Consider the following 22,816-nt stretch of genomic DNA (forward strand, 5'->3'; position numbering starts at 1 on the left):
GACCATAGTTTTGTTTGTATGTTGTTTAACGTCCCTCTCGAGAATTTTTCACTCATATGGAGACGCCACCACTTGTCGGTGGAGAGCTGCAAATTTTGTCCTATACTCTGCACTTTGAGCAGTGATGGATTTTTTTCGTGCCAGCACCTACTGCGACACGGGACCTCGGTTTATACGGTCTCATCCGAAGGACCGGTCTCCACGTCCCACAGTGGGATTCGAACCCGCGACGTAAGGATCAACTCCTTATGCCGCGACTCTAGAGCAGACGCTCTAACCACTGCGCCACGCGGGCGACAGTTGACCATAGTTATACACAAACTATTGGGGGAACCATCATGTTGTTTTCCAAATGATACTGTTGATAGTGATAGTGGATCACCCAGAGAGGAGGCTGTTATTTCACTGATCCTTAGGAAAGCATGAAATGCTAAAAGGAACATAGCTTTGAATAAGTGCATCTGATAGTGTGATTGGGTGCAATTCGGCAAAGAGTTCACAATTTCTTGAAGCAACAATGGAGTAATTGGAAGTCTGCTATCTGGCTTTGCTTTAAGCTTTTGAAAGCCTTGGATGGCTCGTTTAACCGCAAAGTCTTGTGTCGGGTCTTCGTAACCTTCCATTTTGTTGAAATGTGCGACTGCTGACAAATAGCTTAAAACTGTTTGTGGAGCAAATGTTGAATAAGTTTTACAGCATCATCTATTGTTTGATAGGAAACTGCTGAATCTTCTTTACAAATGCCATGATTTATTGAAGAACCGTCAGGGTAAGAAAGGTGATGTATTATTCTATATTCACCTGGCGTTTGTTTAGGAACTAATCCAAGGGGGGAAACTTGTAAATTTTCAAATGGCAATTTCTCAAATGTAAATGGACCTGCTACTCGTCCCTTTTTAACTTCTACATCAATTTTTTGCTGAAGAATGTCTATATTTTCCTTTGCAGATTTGAGATTTTCACTAAATCTGAATTTTCTGTGTCCATGATAAGGAATTCTGAAGCCATGAGAGAAACCATCTATGAGGTATTTTCTTTTGTCATGATCAAAACCTTGGAGCCAAATTGCCAATGTCTTTACACATATGGGAGTCACAACGCTATTTCTTGGTTGTAGTTTGGACATTTGCTTGTTTTGTGCTTGTTTGATTGGGTTTCTTGTAGTTGTCTGAAATCCAACAGTCTTTTTTGTTGTGATCTCCGAAACATTTGCTGCGTATGTGTGCATATTCACAGTTGGATCTGGTACACTGTCCAGCATTGTTATTGAAGCTAAAGCATGGCTTTCTGTTGTTTCTTGCACGAAAGGGCTGCTGTTGGTTTTGCTTTGGTGGAATCGCCTTTCCCTCTGTTTGAAACATTTTGGTTTTCAATCCAATCTGCAAAGCTTCTGAATGAAGTTCCGAGTTTATTTTCTCCCAAGGCATCTGGTCTAGGTTTTCCGCCCTCCATTTCCGGAATTGCTCATCATAATAAAATGCAGCACTCTCCCCAACATCAGCACTTAGTTTTTGGACTGTAGCCATGTACTTCATGAGGTTTGGTGCCTGCTGGGGGAACGTTTCACAGTAAATGGCTACAAAGATATGGAATGCTCCTGTCCACTGTTATAATGATTTAAAATAGTATTTGTGTTCCATTTGGAGGAATGTAACGCTATTGTCACTTGCCTGAACTGCCTCCAGCTTAGAGGAAGGTTGTTTAAAAACCAGTGTTCCGAACTGTATGAGCTCCTCTGCCCATATTTTTGGCTTAATTTTCATATCTATTCCCTGACCCAAAGGACGACCAATGTGAAGTGGTCCCGTGCCCTTATTGTTATTACCTTCTGTAGATGACTGCACTGGCGTAGTCTGTGGTTGAGGTGTTTCCTGTGATGTTGCAGATGATGTCGCAGACGATATTGCAGATGATGTTGCAGACATGGAATTTCCCTCAGTAGTACTGCCCGTATTAGACTGGCTCACTTGGGGAGACGTCTCCTTATTTGCAGTTACCCTTAAGTGTTTCCTTCACAGTCGCCATAACAGTCTCAGTGATTGCTGGAAGGGCCTCTGCCAGAACTTCCTTCATTAGGTTTTTCATCTTATTTTTCTCTTCCTCCTCATTCGTTCGTCTTCTTTTCTTTGGTTGGGACATGTTTTGCTGTAATGTAATAGGGCATTTGAATAAAAGACCTAAAAAGACACACCATATTAAATGGCAAACGCCAGACTAATCAGCTAATGCTGTAAAGTCATTCTAAATATTAAGATGGCAGATACTTGATATCAGAGCTAATGCTATGAGAAATATCTCACCCAAACACAAGTATATCACTATACAGTCTATAATTATTATCCAGTTTTAAAATTTTCATAAATATCTTCCATCTGACTTACACCATATTAAAAACTATTTTTACTCTCATAAACTGACTAACGCCAGATATCATAGCTAGCGCTATGAATTTCAGTGAATGGATTCAATAATTATTTCAAAGTCTTGTAACCAACAATAAAATTTTGCTGGCTGAAGCCACAATCCATAGCTAGCGCTATGTACAACATTTCAACTACTCGATGCCAATATGAAATTATCATGAAAAATTCATGTTGAGTACGAATAGAATTCTTATTCTAGATTAGTTGAATAAAAGTGACTCCTGGCAGTCCTGTTTCTCGTCAGGTGCATAAGATTTACCCATTCCAAGAACAAAGACAGGATTAAATCCTTTAACGTAAAACAAATGTAGGAACAGATTGCAGAAGAGATGCACAAAATAGTCTGAGTCTCCTAATAAAAAATCCCTAGCAGGATTGATGTTTGACCATAGATTGTAAATCCTTCTACCTGTCTATCTATCGCAAAAGATATGATTGTGTACAATTATATTTCGTGGTCAATTGACTGGTAATTGTCCTCCTATTCCTTACTCGCATTTTTTATAGGTCAACTTCACTAGCACAAGACGCTCTCTACAGATTATTTCTTTTTATGGCTTAGTGATTTCTTAAATTCGAATTTTTGGGTATATCCTTTGTCCTCAAGTGAGCCAGAAATTATATACTTTGGCCTTATCAGAAATTTGTCCTCATATAACAAAATACATTGCGTCGGAATCTTATGCATTAGTTTCGAAATCGATTTTTTTTTCCTATTATGGTTTTAGGTCACCTGTAATGATTGTAATAAGCATTGCGCCCTCTACCAAAATTGTGAAATTCATGACCCCAGGATCAGGGGTTCTGGTGCTAGGGCGGGGCTATGTTGAATATATAGTGAAATGAAATATATGAAGATAACGAACAGTATTCAAGCTCAAAAGTTCATTAAACAATGCAAAATAGGAGCAGAACAAACACGGACCTCCAAAACATTAGAGGTGGGATCAGGTGCCGTGGAGGAGTGAGCATCCCCTGCCGACAGGTCACACCCGCCGCGTGCCCCTTGTCATAATTAGGAAATAACGGAAAAATCCATCGACAATTCAGTGTGTAAATAATGGCCTAACAATTAGTATGAAAATTTCTTTAAAAATCTTCTCTGCTCCTGGGTATTATGCAAACAAACCAAATCATAGTAATGATGAGGAAGAGTGCCTCTTCTATAATTGTGAATTACATGGCCCCGGGGTCAGGGGTTCTAGTTTTGGGGCAGGGTTCCAATGATTATATATAGAGAAAATGCATTGATTCTTTGAAAATCTCCTCTGCTCCTGGGTATTAAGCCGATAATTTATATACATAGTAATGGTGAGGAAGAGTGTCTCTTCCAAAAATGTGAATTTTATGGTCCCTGGGTCAGGGGGTCTGGTGTAAGGGCGAATTTTTTAGGGAAAATGCATTTACTCTTTGAAAATCTTTTACTCTGCTGCTGGGTATTAAGCCGATGAACCAAGTACATACTTATTATGAGGAAGAGTACGTGTCTTTAAAAAATGAATTCCATGGCCCCTGGGTACGGGGTTCTGGTAAGGGCGGGGCTCTAATGAATATATAGTGAAAATGCATTTGCTCTTTGAAAATCTTCTCTGCAGCTGGGTATCAAGTCGATGACCTAAGTACATAGTTTTGACGAGGAAGAGCGCCTCTTCCAAAATTTTTAATTTCATGGCCCCTGGGTCAGGGATTCTGGTGTTAGGGCGGGGCTCTAATTATTATATGGTAAAAATGCATCAATTCTTTGAAAATCTTGTCCTCTGCTCCTAGATGTTAAGCCGATGAACTAAGTTAAGTAATGATGAGGAAGAGTGTCTCTTCCAAAAATAGTGATGTGCCTACCCCTGTACTCTTACCTTCAACTAAACTGGCTACATATTTCTTCACAGAGGCATTCCTTTGGCTTGATGTTACCAAGACGAATCGATCAGGATTTTGGTTAACAAAAAATGCAGTAAGTCGCTAAAGGAATCAATAAATACTTGTCCATCTACATGGATTATTGATTTGGAACCATCCCCCCCCCCCCCGTCCAGGTAGGATGCTCTCTCTCATGTAAAACAATTTCTCCGGGTTCGTCACTTTTCTTCCAGTCAAGATTGTAAGATTTAAAATTCCTATAAAATGAGATATTCATTATCCTTAAATTAATCTTGTTCTGGATTAAGCATCCTGTACTAGGATTGATTGATTGTATGTCGTTTTACGTCCCATTCGAGAATTTTTCACTCGTATAGAGATGTCACCATATACTGGTGAAGGGGTTCAAATTTTGACCTTTACTCGGCACTCGGGGCCATTGAGCCGCGAGGGATCTTTATCGTGCCAACGGCTGCCTTAACACGAGACCTCGGTTTTTAAGGTCTCATCCGAAGGACCCGCAACTTTCACTTCAAAGTGCCGAGTGCATGGCGAAGGAACAGTTGCTACCCATTTTTTATCGACTTGGGTCTGTCGCGGCCTGCATTAGAACTCACGACCTCCCGATCACGGAGCGAGCGCTCTACCGACTTAGCTACCCTGAACGGTCATCTACTAGGATAACATGGGAAAACATGATCCGAAACCATCAAACTCACTTGGGTTTCAGTGTTCCTTGATATCAGGTACGAGATAATTAGCACCAATAACACATTTCATGTAAATTATTTAATTTATCCATTTTTTGAGAGTGAAAGACAAGTAATCATACATATCACATGTGACCTAAGGAAATTATTAATACTGAAGATCCGGTTAAACGACTAAAATCAGTTCATTCACATTGTCAGAAATGTCATTGAGAACTCCCTCTTGCTGCTTTCATTTTTGTGAATTTACGGACGTAATAATCGTTTGCCTTAAAGAAAAGACAGCCAGTCCTGTGTTGCCTGAATGGAGCGCGCTGGTATCGCCGATACCCATAAATGGACTCCCATTGCATGCGTACCAGGTACAAAATAAAAGTGTGGTGGTATATACCCCATGTAGTTTGGTTGCCCGTATAGATTCATCAGTGGGGATTGATCTTGAGTAGTGATTTCCCATTCGGTAGATTTCGTTTCAAGTTTTTATTTTGATAGCTTTTGACAGTGCTTTAAAAACTACGGGAAGCCTTGCCCCCGAGAATATTCAGACAAAAAGGAAATCTGGCGAGCTCATCCAAAGTAAACCCCTAACCATTTTCTTTTACATTCTCTAGCCTTGGTATTCTTTTCCTTGGCTTTTTTTTTCCAAGTTTCTGAAGCCTTTTCTGGGGGCTCGGGTCCGACTTTAGATTCTTTGCTGGTGGCTCTTCCGGCTCACTCTCCTGTGGACAAAAGGTGTGCAAATTATTCATTTTAATACAATCCGTGAATATCGTTATCTGCATTTCAGCGCAATTTTTTTTATGAACCTATAGTTTCACCTAAATGAATAAATTGGTAAAAATAGTTTGTAATTACATTAAATAATTATCAGTACAAGTTAACGGCATACCTTAATTCACGATGTTTTCTAGTTCTTGGCCACCAGCTTGGCCAAACCAGAATCACTAGATAAAGGAACGTCTGCAGATTCTGTTCCGTCATCTCGTTACCATACAACAAACCAAGTAAAACGCATATGTGCTTGTGAAAAGCACACTTTTGAGTAAAATATTGATTATAACGCATTTTGTTTATGAATGTTTAGACTTCAATTCGGCCTTTCACATCATTACTCGGATAGCCATATCTTATTCAAAATATACGGTAACCACCTGTGGTCTGTCGTCAACTTTAAATCTTTATTCCATAACTTGCCCTGACGGCAGAAAAAAAACTTAAAACACATTACAGCCTTTAGTAGCTTAAATACAAAAACTGGTACTAAATCTCGTTCATTAACTTAAATTAAACAATCCCCAGCGGCTTTTTATTCCAAGCATCAACTTCAGCCCTCAGCGGCTTATAAAATTTTGTGTGATATCCGACAGGACGGGATCGGTTGCTTTTAATATCCTGCATTATAATTCTGCCCCCAGCGGAAGGAAAATGTATAGCTCTCAGCGGTTTAAAATCACATACTTCTAGCCTCAGCGCCAGAAAATGTATAGCCCTCAGCGGCGTAAAATTTTTATGCATTAACTTTTTCATTCACCGGCTTAAAATTTTTTATTTTGCATTTACTTCTGCCCTCAGCATAACGAAAAATATATAGCCCGCAGGGGCTGAAAATTCCATGCATTAACTTCAGCCAACAGCGGCAGGAATTACTTCGTAGCTCTCAGCGGTTTTTAACTTATTTTATATATATATATATATATATATATATATATATATATATATATATATATATAATTCTGATGAGGGTTATTAATAGAACAAGGTTATAACGTTGTTTCATTTGTGTAGATGAATTAATATAAAACATGGAAGGAGCAATACTGGAAACCTGGTCATGTAGAACACAACATCAAATTATATATATCCGTCCACTTCTGTTGTGTTTAAATTGTCGGCTTTAGAAAGTCCATAGAAGAGAAAAATATATTTCCTAGAACTGTTTTCCTGCTGTAAAATTTGATTATAACCCCTTCACTGTGTCTTCCAGTTCACACACTCTTTTGCATTGAGGTTCAATCTGTTCTCTCTTGCATTGAGGTTCAATCTGTTCCATAATAAGACTTTCGAAAGTCAGATGTTTTCAAGTCCTGATCCTCTATTGTAACCTAGACAAAAATAATGTTTTTTCTGAGTGCTTTCAAAGTATCGTCAACATTATTTAGCTTATCTTGAATTTTTTATTAAACTGAAAACTTCAAGTTTTTATAATGTAAAAACGTCTTTAAACTCTTTAAATGTAAGGTCATTTCCTCCTTCATATTGTTTTTGCTATCTTTAATGTCTTCTCTCGATCATGTCATGACGGCCCGAGTGTTCTCTGTCCAATGTGATTGTTCCTGTTCCACTTGATCTCCGTCTTAAAGATGTATATCCTGGTAAAAAGATATATTATTCACATCCGGAACGACCAAATGAAAAAAAAATATGCCTCCGCATCTTCCAAAAGAAATCACCCCATTTCTTGTTACATGGAAACTTTTTTAAGGCTATGCCAACCTGAACTAATTCGCCCACGTGACGCAGTGGTTAGAGGGTTTGCTCTAGAGTCTCGCGGTGTAAGGAGTTGATCCTTACGTCACGGGTTAGAATCCACTGCGGGACGTGGAGACCGGTCCTTCGGATGAGACCGTATAAACCGAGGTCTCGTTTGCAGTAGATGCTGGCACGAAAAAGATCCCTCACTGCTCAATGGCCCTGAGTGCCGAGTAAAGGTAAAAAATTTGCAGCCCTCCACCGTTAAGTTGTTGCGTCTCCATATGAGTGAAAAATTCTCGAAAGGGACGTTAACAAACAAACAAAAAACCTGAACAAGGCAATTTTCCACATTTTGTTGGAAACAAAAAATATTTTTCTTGAAAAATGTTATAAAGCTTCCTATGCTCTATAAGAATAATTCTTTCTGATATAAGGTCAGTTGGGACTAGATCTACGTTTTAACGAGTTTGTGGGGCATCAAACTTTGTAAATGAAAAGATAACCGCCATTACAGAGTGATCTTCAAATTTGAAAACCTTCCTTAACAAATACAGTCCCTGTGACATATACAGTATTGACGAAATATGGCTGTTCTTTTCTTTATCCATTTTCTGTCTCTAACCCGATTAAACTTCAGAGTTTAAAGTGTAGATTGCCACGTGGGCAAAGGCATTAAAGTATCCATTTAAGAACTGCTCTGCTTGATATTTAACTGTTTCCACTTCTTTTGTAGGATCCACTCACCTCACTCCATTCTGAGAGAAGAATTAAAGATGCTTCCTCAGTGCCTGGTATTAAATGATGTTAATCTTGATAGTGTTCAAAGGCATGTATATTTCTTACTGAAGAAGTTGATACTACATATTTAAGTACCTCAGTTTTTGGCAGGTTCTCAGGTCTTCTCAATTTCTCTTTTTATGCGTCTTTGGCTAGCACTGCTGAATAATGCTTATTGGCATTCTTTTCATCCATCAGTGGTGCTTGATACCTGTTTTATGATGGTACAGTATGACTCCTCTAAATGTTCACTTATAATCTCACAAGCTCCCTAATCCCTACCATTACAACCCTCAACTTTGTTCTCTTTTTCCCTTTCCATGCCTTCTTTAATTGAAATGTTGTGTAACATATGTGATAGTTTTGCCAGTCCAACATGGGTCTTAAACTTGGGATTTGTGTCGGAAAAAATCCATTTGAAAGGAAACTATACCAAGAAGCGCAGACATTGGCTGATCTTCATATTCTAGCCTTCGTTTTCAATCACTAGTTCTTCATTCTTTGATATCAGTTTAACAATGCTGGGTATTTTGTGCCAGTTGGTCCTTAATTTTAGTCTTGCATCTATTACAAGATACAAATTCCAAACGTTCAACAATATATATACACACCTGCTCTACAAACATGGGCCAAAATGAAGAGAGTATATGTATTTTCCTTAGTTGTCTTGTAAATCTGATGAATTCTGAAATCAGTTTCTGTAGAACAGACAATACAATAGCTGATGATGATACTTTTCCGAAGATGCATGGAAATTTAAAATTGAAAGTCGATTTCAGTCGAGCACGGGAATGGAGGCTGAATTTTTTTGCATTGCTAATCAGCGCTGTTTGTATGAGTGCCATGGTTGAATGTTTCGTCATGTGATATTATTTTTAGCTTATAAAGTGATAAGGTATATAAATACGACCAGTGGACCAATAACATAAAACTTTGATAAATAGTATGCACCTATACTTACTTCATGTATAACTTACGCACCTACCCCGCGAAATCAAATATATATTGTAGCTAGTACCTTTATGATGTAATCTCCCAGCCTTTTGAAAAAGATGAAGATAACGAACATTGATCGAACAAAATAAATTTGTGAACTGGGAATAAAGCATGGGACCCCGGAAATACCACAGATGGGATCAGATGCCTGTGGCAAATAAGCATCCGCCGTCGACCCGTCACGCCTTCCGTGAATTCTATGTACTGATCAAGATGGAAGGAATATACTGTAATCAATTTAAGTGTAAATCAAAGGCCTATCGTCTTATTTCATAATGGGAAATATTTCTTTAGGTTGGTGAACATGGACTCTTGTGAATCTTCTCCAGTCATCGTTTTCGATCGTTATATCGTAAAACTTTTCATACTCTTTTGGGACTGAGTAGAGAAAGTTGATTTCTAAAAATGCTGGACAAACTTTATTATGCCTATTGATACATGATGTCAATACAATCCATTATCTGCAGTTTGGGTATGGGTCCTACTCCTCAAGGTTTAAATTCCTTATGAGAAATGAGCCCTCCTTCCCCTGTCTGTATGACTTTCTTGTTGTGCTGATTATCTCCTTCGTTTCTGAGCGAATTCCACTCTTCGATTTGATATTGGTCGGATACAAACACAAGATTAACATTTTTATGCCTGTTTCTAGTTTTATATGGTGTTTGTGCAATGTCTGTATAGTGATGGGGGTGTCCTTCCGTTACGATTTGGGATAGTCCTTTCTCTTATCCGCAACTCCTCTTATACCACTGAATGAAATTTAATGAGAATCCTTGTTACATATTGCCGCTGTGAACCTTCTAGCAAAACATAAACACTGTCATTCTTTATATTTTAGTAACGAGTACACACTCTTATCTGCAACTCCTCCAATACAACTGAATAAAATTTAGTAATACTTTTACAGAATCTTTATTACATAGTTCCATTGTGCACGTCCTATTTTACTTTTTGATGGACGCTTATTTCTGGTCTCCCATAGCAAAACATGGACTTTGTCATCATTACATGCGAGGATGGGATATCATTTTGTGAGCTCAGTGCTCACAGTACCTCTAGTTTTTATTATTGGAATCTTCTGTGAGCTTCTGTAGAGCTTTATTAAGTGTTATTATACTATGCAAGATTGTCCTTGTATACGTTTTTTTTTACCCCTAACTGGTAAGAGTCTTGGTTCTCTTCACTGCATGTAACTTTCGATTTGAAGTGTACACAAAAGTCCAGTTCTCAAAAAAATGGAAAGGAATACTGCTTTAAACATCCATGTGCTTCATTATAACAATTTTAAATGAAATTAATCAAACGAAGTGAAATCACTGCCGCAAATCAAGCATATATTTGCTTGCAAACAATGGAGTATAAAATAAGCCCGTACAAGCACAGGTAACCGCGTTTTCGCACTTGCACAATATCTTTCAGGTCAAAACAGGAAAGAGCAGTCAACATTGTAGTCTTCTTTTATTGAAGGGGGCTGTTTAGTTATGAATGACTAAAGACACCTCATGTTGTATCAATATTTTTTTCCTACAGAATACTGCAATTATGAAGCCCTAAGTAATAATGTTACGTTGAAGCTGATTCATCCACTTTAATCATCCTTCCAGAGTTCTGAAAATGAAATTGTTTGAAGCTATGCATTTTTCAAAATTTTATTTATTTTGAATTGAGATGAAGCTTCACGATTTGTGAATGATTACCAGAACAGTTTAAGAGTCATTCTCTGTAAGAATCAAAGAATTTAGAAAAAAAATTGGAAATGGTACATCACAGAATTGGTTGATATTTTGCTTGTAATGTAGAAACACCATGTATAGAGCATATTTTGGGTCAATTATTAAATTTGATACCGGTTGCCATGGTAACCAAAACCACCATTTTAAGGTATTAGAGGTGTAATACGCCATTTCCGGTAAAAATGACGGCATTTACCGAGGTGTCTGACATCGGCAGTTTTCGGAACACTGTACTTCATAAACAAAAATGGCGTGTCGTCAAGACGGCCTAGGAAGCTAACATAAAAACATACACCAACGAAAAGGAATATAACTTAGCGGAAGAGAGAATCAATATGATATTACGTAGAAAACACGTTAATATATTTTGTTTGACAAAATATGCAGTCAAAACGATGATACCTTCAAATACACAATTCATGGGTTTTTCCATCTTCTAAAAATAGCACCATTTTCGAAGAACGAACGAAGTATACCTTTCTTCAAAACTTTACATTCGCATCGCGATTTCTTGTGATTCTCTCAATATCAGCAAACCGTTTGAGGGGTAAAAATGTACGTAATAGATAGCATTGCGTGCATTGTAGAATCTGCAATTTATAAGTGACGTTCAATGTCCATACGTAAAATATGTGAGATGTTCAAAATATATCGGTAAAAAATAGAATGTAAATATGTTTACAACTTTAAAGAAAAAAATTAATATAAGATATGGGAATAAATGATTTATTCTGGGTTGGGTTAGGGTGATTTTTGTTATTTATTTACATTAATGTATTTATTTATTTTTACATAAGTTTACTGTTTAAAAGGGGGGGGGGGTGAATATTTTTTATTGATATTTTTTATATACATGTGGTGGACAAATTAGTGTTTTTTTTTAACCTTTTGATTAGTGTTTCTGTCAGTATATATTTTAGTCTACATTGTATAGTAATGTTTTGATCTGTAAAGAACTTCATGCACATGATATATTATATCAACTTCATCTTAAATTTCTATTTTCTACATATTTTTTTTACAGGATTAATTGTTGCCTACTCTGATGGACTATTTGTTGGAGTAACTACCACAGATGATGAAATGATTCAGTAGTAGGTCATGAAAGAGTGGACCTCCAGTGAAAAATGTCAATTTTTTAAAATTCGGAAAAATGCAGATTCTGTGCTTTTTATAAACATAGTACATGTTGCAAGAAAACGCGGGCAATCCATAACAAATAATAACAATCATTCAAAAGTACATTCTATACTCAACAAAATATAAAATTTCTAGAGAGGTATTATTTCTTAAGATAAAATAAAAACAAAAATAGTTGCTATGGAGAATTTGGATTAATGTGTAGAATCAACATTTGGCTCCTTTTTTTGAGTGATCTTCTTTCTGCCAGGCCGCCGAAATATGGCTGAAATATTGCCGACTAGGCGTAAAACAACAATAATCAATCAATCTCTCTGCCAGGTATCTTTCTTCATCACATCCTTATTATCCCACTCAACGTGTAGCTTTGAAGTCCATATAACTGATGTAAGCTTGCTTTTAGACACTTTTATTGCAATGATGCTGTATGTGTCGCAGGAATTTCAATAGGACTGCAATTAATTTTCATGCTTATACACATTACATGTATATTTCTCAGACACAGTAAGGCCTGAACAAACCTTTAACTACGGGTACATTGTAATACAAAACACTACACAAAATAAGTTAAAAATAATTAAAAATATCCAAAAAAGATAGAAATTACTCCTCTGAGTCACGTTCTGCTCTCTACTTTCACTTTCATTTTCTTTGCTATTTTGGAAGATTTCCGAAAAGGGATATAACTCTTGACAAAAAAGTGTATAAATTTAGAGATTTTTAAAAACTTTACAATCAATTTATTTTCTTAAATTAAATAAATAATCTCTCCATTTTTTAAAATATGTTCTTCATAATTGTTAAGGGTAAATTTTAGAGCATCAAAATATTCCACCAGTGCCTGCGTTTTTGTGCATACTGTTATGTTCTACCCCCTTTTTAAAACATTATTTAAATATTATTTGGCATTTATTGGAAAGTCCAAGATTTTTTTTTGCAACTTTCTTGTATAAAAAATACAAATTATTTTTAGGAAAAAAAAAATCATAATGATCACTTATATTAATTAAATATACATGGGGTGAAATTACATTTATTGGTAATTTCCACCAATGTACGAAAATACGTGACCTGTTGCCATAGAAACAAGACTAGTTGATCATTTCCAATAATATTTTTGTGAAATGGGCTTATAATGTAATTATTTCACCAAGTTTCAACAAAATCAGTGACAGTCAATTTCCAGCCCATTTTGATGCTTACAGAGAATGACTCTTAAAACATATTATGGAGGGCATGTTTGTGTAATAACATGCATGTAGCAATTCAACCATCAATGATAACCACAAAATTAAACTTTTGGTGAATTACTTCAAGGCTCTCCGTGATCTCGACTCCTTATGAATTTTATATACTCGTCTGAATTTAGTGTATCTTTAACAGTATCTGGAACATCCTTAATACCATGGCCTTCAGCACATGAAGCTGACATAACATTCATTATGTTTAATATTTCTAAAGCCTTGAAAATTTTGAAGTAAATAGCAAATGTGTTTTTTGCTATCAAGTCTTGAATTCAAATGCTATAAAATTAATAATATTAAAAACCTATAGTCTCCTCCGGTTTCACCGGTAGGGGACTAATAAAGCAACAGGAAAGTTGCAGCCAATACTTTTTACTATATAGTTGGGAGAGTAATGTATAAATTACAGAAGGGAGGGTAGGGGTTGCAAATAGGGCATCGATACTATTGTACATCAGCATATTTCAAAGGTTAAAAAGAAAATGTAACCCATTGTACGCGTATAATAGCACCCATCAGGTGTAAAGCAAAACTTCGAAACTGGAAAAAAAATCAAACATCAACTATTTTCAATCACATTTGAATCAAATGCCCCAGAAATCTAAAGACTATTCTCCCCTATATATTACATATGAAGCCGTTAAACTACAAAATGCCAAGGTTATTTAATTATACAGTAAAAAAAAAATCCCTAACATTGACCCTTGAACAATGATCCATAAAGTATTCTATACCGAAGAAGGAGAACTATTCGACGGGATAAAATTTCGTCATTATCTTCCACGCCAAATCATATGTCGTATTTTCCATGCCCTTTAAGGTCTTCCACGCCAGGGAAAAGAAAGAGAGGGGAATGTGACTCATACACACACACCCGAGCATAGGGTTAACTTTGCTTAAATAGGCTGAAATTCCCTGATTTGACACAACTGTCTCAACTATCACAGAAATCTTAATTCCAGTCAATGTTCTTGTCAATGAGATGTTGAAGCCTACTTTGTTGGCGACTTCTTCTTGACTTTAGGCTTAAGTTGATTTCTTGCATAGCTAATAAGTTCCGTTACCGCATCATTTGAATGAGTTTCATTTGGTTGCGCCATTCCATTTTTCCTGCATCACTGATTGTTACGTAATCTGAAACATGAAAATGGAATTTCTAAATCAACCTGATATTAATTTCTCAATTTGTATCACGGCCTATTTTAATGAAGTTAAAAAATCAAGTATGTTAAAAAGTTGGATGTTTTTACTAGCTGATAAAAGTTAAATATATAGTTGTTCTCGCTCTTCCTTGTCCAGAGGCTTACGGAAGTCACCTTCTTTTGTTTTGCTCAGGCCTTGTTATCTGGAGTAAGCAAGAACTTCAAGAAAAATATCTCTGGAAGCAACTGGTAGCAAAGTGTGAATCCGGGATTTTTGGCAGTTCTTGCCGCTGAAGTGGCAATTCTCAGTGAATCCGAATTTATTTCCAGGTCACATCCATCTAGCAGCTTGCACAGTGAATTTAAACAAGTATACTGAGAACAATATATTAAAAAACATGTACCTCAAATTAAAAAAAAAGAGAAAGAGAAAGTTTGGTTTCTTTCTTATTCTAAGAACTTAAATATGTCAAGCAATATCATATATTTATATAAACCTTCTATATTCCTTCATTCTTTTTCCGCTTATGTGCTGATCTCCGCAATGGCGGTGGTGTATTGATTGGTGTTGATTCCGGTGGTGGCAGTACACTGGTTATCTGTGGAGATGGAGAAGCAGGTGTGATTGCATTTCCAGAGACTGTTTTGGTAAAAGTGTTATCATGTTGATTCACTTGGTTGGTGTGTAGTTGTATATGGCAAGTCAAGGAACTGGTTAGTGCGCTGGTAGCGTGCATTCATCGGTTTATCACAAGTTTCCCGATATGGGGCTGTGAAGTCTACAATTGATTGCCCTTTTGTCCGATTGTCTGTCACCCAATCTGCTTGCACTACTGTCTGGATGTTTGAGTTTCAGGTTATTAGTCTTTTGCTCATTGTTTTCGGTCTTTTTCTTCTTCTTCTTCTTGGGACTTCTGGCATCTTCAATAACATTCTTACTCTGCACATTTACTTTCTTCTTTTTTTTTCTTTTTTGGACTCATAGTGTCATCTTGCTCCTCTGATTCACGCAATCTTTGTGTCTTGCTTCTGCTTTGCTTCACATTCTGCTCCTCGGTTTCATTTACTTCAAAGGAAAAGACTTCCTCTGGAACTTCGGTGTTGTTCTCTGCTCTTTTTAAAATTTTGGAGTAGGCCTGGGTTGCAAATTTATTCAAAGTGTCTTTATCTGTAAATAAATCAAAATAATTAATGCATAGCAAATTACAAAAGTAATAAAAATCCTGCTTTCACGTACAATTTTTGGTAGTATATGTATCATGTTTATGAAACATTGTTTCTGGAGTTATTAGTATATAGGTCCTAATAAAGTTTAAACAAAGGCTGGGTGCTAACAGGATTGCTCTCATAAATTACTAAATAATACAAAGACTGTCGCCGGTGTTGTGACCGATTGCCAGGGGATCGTACTGTTAGACTCCCAGACGCCTATTTTATCCCATGTGCAAGTTATATATTGTTTGCATAATTTATGAGATATGAGATCTGTCGAAGTGTGCTTTGCTTTTCTTCTAGTTTTTTCCACTTCTCAAATCAAACATTCCTTTTAACGGTTAAACGTGTACTTAGTTCGAGATAATTCCAACTGATTTGACAAGCAATTTGCCATTCGGAACTCCTCGGGTGGTTCGGGCCTCGCACGCTCAGCCGAGGATTGCCGATTGGTTCTTTACACATAAGAGTTCTACTTCCGGAAGATTTACAAGAATTGGCAGATTCAGGAATTTTTAAACCGTGAAGGCGATGATGGTGTTTATCGGAAGAGTAAATAAAAGTACGCGAGCTGACAAATAACCAATGCATAAATATTAATGAATACATGTATTTAAACCGTGTTGGTAAACTACATATTTTTATTTTTTTGACATATGCAGCAGTTCGAATCTCGGCTGCGACTGACCTAAGTCGATAAAAAATGGGTAGAACCTGTTCCTTCGCCATGCGCTCGGCACTTTGAAGTGAAAGTTGCGGTTCCTTCAGATGAGACCTTAAAAACCGAGGCCCCGTGTCACACGTACGGCAGGAGTTGGCACGATAAAGATCCCTCGCTGCTCAATGGCCCTGAGTGCCTAGTGTACTGTCTCGTGATTAGCAGGCAGTCAGATAACCACGCATCTACACAGAATACTCCAAGTCCATATAAACTGATGAATTTATTGACTAAGACGAATATGTAAGATGGCATGTGGTAAAGGACTACAAAGAAAACAAAAGGACTAATAAGAAAATGTTCACATATAACATACTATTAGCGTACGACTTAACCAACTTTGATGATGACTGTTATGGCGTTCCATAGAAAAAATGTTTCAAACAGCAATGTATTTGTCTTAAATTCTACTATTTGCATAAAATGAAATTCTTACAAGTTACTTTACATCATTTTTATCCAAGTGAAAGAAAGCAATATAAATATTCAGTAACTGAAGCTATGCATTACACATTAAATAAAGTACACATAAAAGAATAAATTTACAAGTGTATTCAATCACTTACACAGTGATTTCCCTAATCTTCCAAAAAATTAACAGCTAAACAATAGGTCAGCCTCATGGCTTCTAGAACAACTTGTATTAACAACTCGTACCTTTAATAATTCGTACGAAGGACGGAACACCTAGTAAAGTTCATAATTTGAAGCCCTTCACCCGGTATATGGTGACGTCTCTATATGAGTGAAAAATTCCCGAATGGGACGTAAAACAACATACAATCAATCAATAATATGCAGCACTTGAATAGGTTTTGGCAATCTCTCACCAGAAATCGTACTTTCACGAAGCCATTGACGGAAATGGTTCAAGAGTTCCGAGGTTGATCACGTGACCCCCTGGAAGCGTGTAAGTTGAGAGTGGTGTAATATTTGAAAACTCAAAGCTTTATACATTTGAAATAACGATTACAACAAAGTAGTGAAATATCGATTTCTTTGAAAAACTTCAAGTGAGATTTCAAGCACAAAACAGGAATTGGAAATATAGAAATGTGTATGATGGACGATTGTACAAATCCTATTGTGAAAATGATGGGCCGCTGTCGAAACCAGAAAACAAATCTTTTACATTTAACACAGATGGTGCCCTTGTATTCAAGAGCAGTAAAGTTTCAGTTTGGCCATTATTCATGGTAATAAACGAGTTACCTTACAAACTATGCATGTTGAAAGAGAACATGATAATTGCAGGACTTTGGTTTGGCCCACACAAACAAGCCATTGGAACTTACCTATCTCCATCCTTGGATTCTTTTAAAACATTGCACGACGGAATAAATTGCTTTTCTCCCTCTCTAGAAAACTTTTTAAGTAAAGGATACCTACATTGTGACACAGGAGACCTTCCAGCTCGTTGTCTTGTATGCAATGGTGTTCAGTTTAATGGAGCATATTCTTGTTGGAAATGCATGCAAAAAGGCGAAACAGCATAACGTTGAAAAGGATATACACATGTTTTTCCATATTTGTCTGCTCATCCAAAAGGTCCAGAAAGAACAGTAAATGCTGTTTGTCGTGATGCACAAGAAGCCTTAGATAATCTGGAGAAAGGAACTTCCCGACCTAGTGTCAATGATGTAAAAGGGCCATCATGGCTGACTTTTTCCCCCAAGTTTGACATTGTAAATGAAATTGCTGTTGACTATACGTCTCTGGTTTGCAGCAGAGTTTAGTAGTAAAAATTTCAGTTTTCATAAACATGTCAAAGATGTTGACAATAGATTAAGAAATTTAAAGCCATCATAAGACATATGTAGGTTACCTCGATCTATTGAAAATGACGAAGTACGGGCTCCAGAATATCATTCATTTTTGTTGTACTTTGGTGCACCTTTTTGTATGGTATTTTAGATTCAGTGAGGTTTCAGCACTTCTTGCAAGATATCTTGTCAATGCCATGCTTATTCTTTTAAAAGAAGGTAGCTCACTTGATAAAAAATTTCAGATGCAGAATCAATGCTATTCAATTTTTGTGCTGACTTTGAAGTTTTGTATGACAAATGTTTCATGACAATATTCATCAGCTCTTACACTTAGCAGATAATGTTCGTTTTTAAGGCCATTGTTTACCCATAGTTGCTAGATAAAAATGACTCCCTGTTGAAAATGATCCAAGGCACACAGCACATTGATAGTCAAATTGTTACTGGGGTCTCTTTTTTGCAGAAATTGCCTGAATTGAAACAAAAGTATGTGAAAAACACAGTTGAAGGGTCAAAGGTAGAAAAACTATTCAACTCTGTTGAATCACCAAATGTATTGATTAGAGGTGAAATGATAGAAAAGGGGGAGTGTATTTTAGGTGGGGTAAAATCTCGAGATTTGCCTAGAGATGAATACAGAAAGCTCTGTGATTATCTGGGCCATGCACTAATTATTGACAAATTTAGTACATTCAAAAGAATTGATTTTTTCAATCATATCATATATGGTTTGGAGTATGCAAGAATGAAGAAGCGTGACAATTCCACAGTAATGTATTTTTGTGGGGATGCAATGTGCTTTGGTCTAGTAAGATTTTTTTCTACTTATTAATGACAACAGCTCAGTCATAGCTTTGATGGAAACACTGAAATGCTTGAATTTTTCTGAGCATTGTAATATATTGACAGTACAGAAAACTGGTCAAATTATATTGCAATGAAAAATGTTAAAGAAGGATGTGTGTTTTTGGAAGTCCAGAGTAATAATGAAAATATTTGTTATGTGTGTCATTACCCTAATAGAATAGAATCTGATTGATTTTTGGGGGGATTAATCATTATCTGCTTTGAAATGTCAATAAAGTGGACCTAAGGAAATTTGGAGGTGTACACTTTCTATTTAAAAAAAATTATAATGCCAAATACAGACATGTTTACTCTTACGATTTCGCCCTATTTTGTACGGACTTTGAGTCAAAAGTACTTCTCCCGTTTTTGCTAGTAGGAAAATACAGAAATCCGTTCGTTTTGATTTTAGCAGTTAGTTTTCGTTATTATCTGTCCCAGTTTAACGCTTTAAAAGAGAAAGATTTCAAACACTCAAGTGATGTCGGGTTGCAAAAACGCGATGGTTTAAAAAAAAAAAAAGACAGAAACCCCAATGTAAGTAATGCAATCTTTGTATACTTTATTCATATGATTTGTTAAACCATTTTTTCTTTGTAATTAAACCATGTTTTGGTAATCAGAAATGTATTTGTCCTCTTGTAATTAAAATCGATGGAATGTGAAATCTTACTAGCAAATGCCTAATCTCACTGACAAATTTAATAAAAAAAAAAATTACTGAAAGACAATAGTATGGGTAAACAGGTCTGCAAATAAATATATTCTAATATATGAATTTCTAATAGAAAAATTTGTAAGTCAGAAATCCTTGCAAGGAATTGAGAGTTCAAGTTTTCCAGCTGCCTAACTGTACTGAATTTTTTCTGAAAATTCCCACTCAAAAGATGCTGAGTCCAGGCGGAGAATAAGAGGCGTAATTTTGAGTCTAATTTTCCCCCTTAAATCCACTCAGAATTTGTCATTAGCTATGCGTAATTTTAGGGTGTGTACCAAGAGCTGCACCTTTATTAATGAATGGCTTATCCAAATCAGTAGTCACAGTCTGAGAAAAGTTCACAGTATTGACACAAATACCCTTATGTACACAAATACAATCAGGTAAACAAAAACTAGTTCATTATATCAAATATCTAAATAAAAATTAACTCATTTTTACAGAGATAATGAACGAAACATAAAAGCATTATTACATTTTTTTTAATTCAAAGTTTAAGCTACAAACTAACATCATCACTGCAGAATCTGATTCAGTTTAAGAAGCTGAAATGACTTAATCTACTTATAGGCATAAACACTATTTTTTGTACTTAGTATGTAATAACTTTACTTTGTAACTCGTCGAAATTTTATTTCCTTAACTATATGTCGGTTTCAGATTTCTATTTATTTACAGTGGAACCTTTTGAACGTACAGCGATTAAAAAAGATAAATATGGAACTTTCTTTTACTATTGTGAACTTTTGCTAAGTATTGTTTTTGAATATGAAATTAGCAATAGTTATTTTTTAATGATTCCTAATTTACAAAAAATAATTTTCCTCAAACATAAAAATATAAAAGAACTGACGAAGCAAACAAATTATACGTTTTCATAGACGAGTATAATTTCATTTCCGTAGTCCTGTTGTGTAGAATTCATATAATTATAGTCATGAGTTTCGCCTGTATCGTCTCTTTGTTCACATACGCAGGGCATTGTGTCCTTATTTGAGTCTGATTTCCTGCAGCATTTTTCTTTATTTTTCCGCATGATATTTCGCAATCTTTTGATGTAGAATATTCGAATTCCTATGCTAAGAATAGTGACGACAAAAAGCGATGAACCAACAAGGGTAATGACTGACGGGGTCCTCAAAAACCAATCATCTGTATGTTAAAATATTGGAAAGTTGTGTTTGAATACATGTTGTTTTTCTTTGAAAAACATGCCTCGATCTATAGATAAACAGTGACAAAAACTTAAAATCGAAAATACTCTTATATTGATATCAAATTAGGAAGGTTCAAAGAAATGTCTTCGGTCCTTGAATCCCAAAGAATAAACAATGTAATTCATCAAAATTTTCAGTGTTTGTGGTACATTTGACAAAGCTGATAGTTAGTTGATATTCAAGAAAGAATAAGTTAGAAAACATCAATCGCTCGATTATATTTTCTCCTATGCATTGAAAGTTGTAGAATGAGTTAATTTTCTTACCTGCATCTACCTTTGCAGTGGACGGTGGCACTGAAATCAACAAGAAAATTATATCAACGTAGATTAAAAAGGAGAATGGTTTTTATTTTTTTGGAATAAATAAAATTTTATTACATTTCCACTACTCTCTTCAAAATGATATTGCATCAATTGCTTATCTAGTTTTATGCTTCCATTCGTGTTTAAGCACTATGTAACTTTATTTAGAAACACTTAGTATTACGTTCTAAGCAAAATGACCCGCTCCATCCAGAATCACATCCATTTCCACACGTCCCATCAGTCTTTGAGCAGGGTGTGCTATTCTTACAGTGGCCACAGTTAAATACGCAGTTTGGTCCATATTTATAATCTTGACATTCTGAAAATCGCTTAAAAATCATTATTTGATATTATTCGAAGATTTTAAATATTAGCTTATTTTTTTCCAGCTAGTACCTGCAGCTTGCATTTTGTACAAATATCAAGGAATTAAATAACCTAATCCTAAGTCCATTCCCTCCCTCCCCCCCCCCCCAAAAAAAAGAAAATTAAAAAAAGATTAGTTTCTATAGTTTACTATAGTTTCAAAAGCACTTTGATATATAGTGTAAAGTCAACAATTCCCATATTTGAAATGTAGTTGTTATAATGATCTTATTTACGAATATAACCCATTGTTGGGTAGTATTTTGACTGTTATTAGTCGTTATAATGATCTTATTTACAAATATATCCTATTGTTGGGTCGTATTTTGACTGATACGTTTCATATGAAATTAGAAAATTGATAGGACATTACTTAATACTACGTTTGACTTTATAGAAAAGGACTCACTATACGGATTGTGTGACTTATCAGAACATCATGTAAAGGAGCACGAGGCGGGTGTGACCGGTCGGCAGGGGATACTTACTCCTTCTTGGCACCTGAACCCACCGTTGATGTTTTTTGAGGTCCGTGTTCGCTTTGTTCCAAATCTGTATTATTTGATTGAACTTTTGAGGTTGATTACTGTCCATTATCTTTACATTTAATGCATTACTTATATCGCTTACAGTTACATTATTTTTTCGATAAACAGAATATTTAAATGCAGCATTAACAAATGCAATATGCGTCTTTGTAGCATAATTTCTGACGACCAAAATCTTTAAACAATGGCAGATAATAAATGTCACATATACTAACATTTTCATGGATCACACAGTATAAGGACCTCACAGTATAAGGACACAAAATTCTCAAACCTTGAATTTATCAGACAAATATTTATGTTTTGGATGGTAAGCAAGCAGACTTTTTTTTTACATTACTATAGGAGTCAAAGGGTCTGATTAGAAAGGTAAGGGTCAGAAAAAGGCGTGGTACATGTACCACTACTTGAAGTATGTCTTTCAAATACATTCCATTTAATTATGAATGTACTTTTCAATTGGTAATTCAGAATTATTTAAATACTTTGCGCTACACTGCACGAAACGTTCATTTCCCTGAAGTCCAGGTGTTTAATACCGTTCACAGTAGCTCAGTCGGTAGAGCGCTCGCTCCGTGATCGGGAGGTCGTGAGTTCGAATCTCGGCCGCGACAGACCTAAGT

At 35.9% G+C, this 22,816-nt stretch overlaps 1 protein-coding gene and 1 pseudogene across 1 annotated transcript in view; both read right to left on the minus strand.

Annotated features, from left to right (window-relative positions):
- Nucleotides 1–680: 680 nt before the first annotated feature.
- LOC133189129 (uncharacterized) lies at nucleotides 681–1,964 on the minus strand (annotated as a pseudogene).
- Nucleotides 1,965–14,994: 13,030 nt separating this feature from the next.
- The window catches only part of LOC133189200 (receptor-type tyrosine-protein phosphatase alpha-like), a 58,234-nt gene continuing 50,412 nt past the window's right edge, over nucleotides 14,995–22,816 (minus strand). The window contains exons 26-28 of the mRNA XM_061324605.1: nucleotides 21,238–21,267; nucleotides 15,447–15,662; nucleotides 14,995–15,134 (exon numbers count right to left, since the gene is read on the minus strand). Of these exons, the coding sequence (XP_061180589.1) occupies nucleotides 14,995–15,134; nucleotides 15,447–15,662; nucleotides 21,238–21,267 (386 nt within the window). The remainder of the gene's footprint in view (nucleotides 15,135–15,446; nucleotides 15,663–21,237; nucleotides 21,268–22,816) is intronic.

This window comes from Saccostrea echinata, unplaced genomic scaffold (genome assembly GCF_033153115.1).
Source record: "Saccostrea echinata isolate AGI-Se365-2 ecotype Australia unplaced genomic scaffold, CSIRO_AGI_Sech_v1 ptg000017l, whole genome shotgun sequence".
NCBI lineage: Eukaryota > Metazoa > Mollusca > Bivalvia > Ostreida > Ostreidae > Saccostrea > Saccostrea echinata.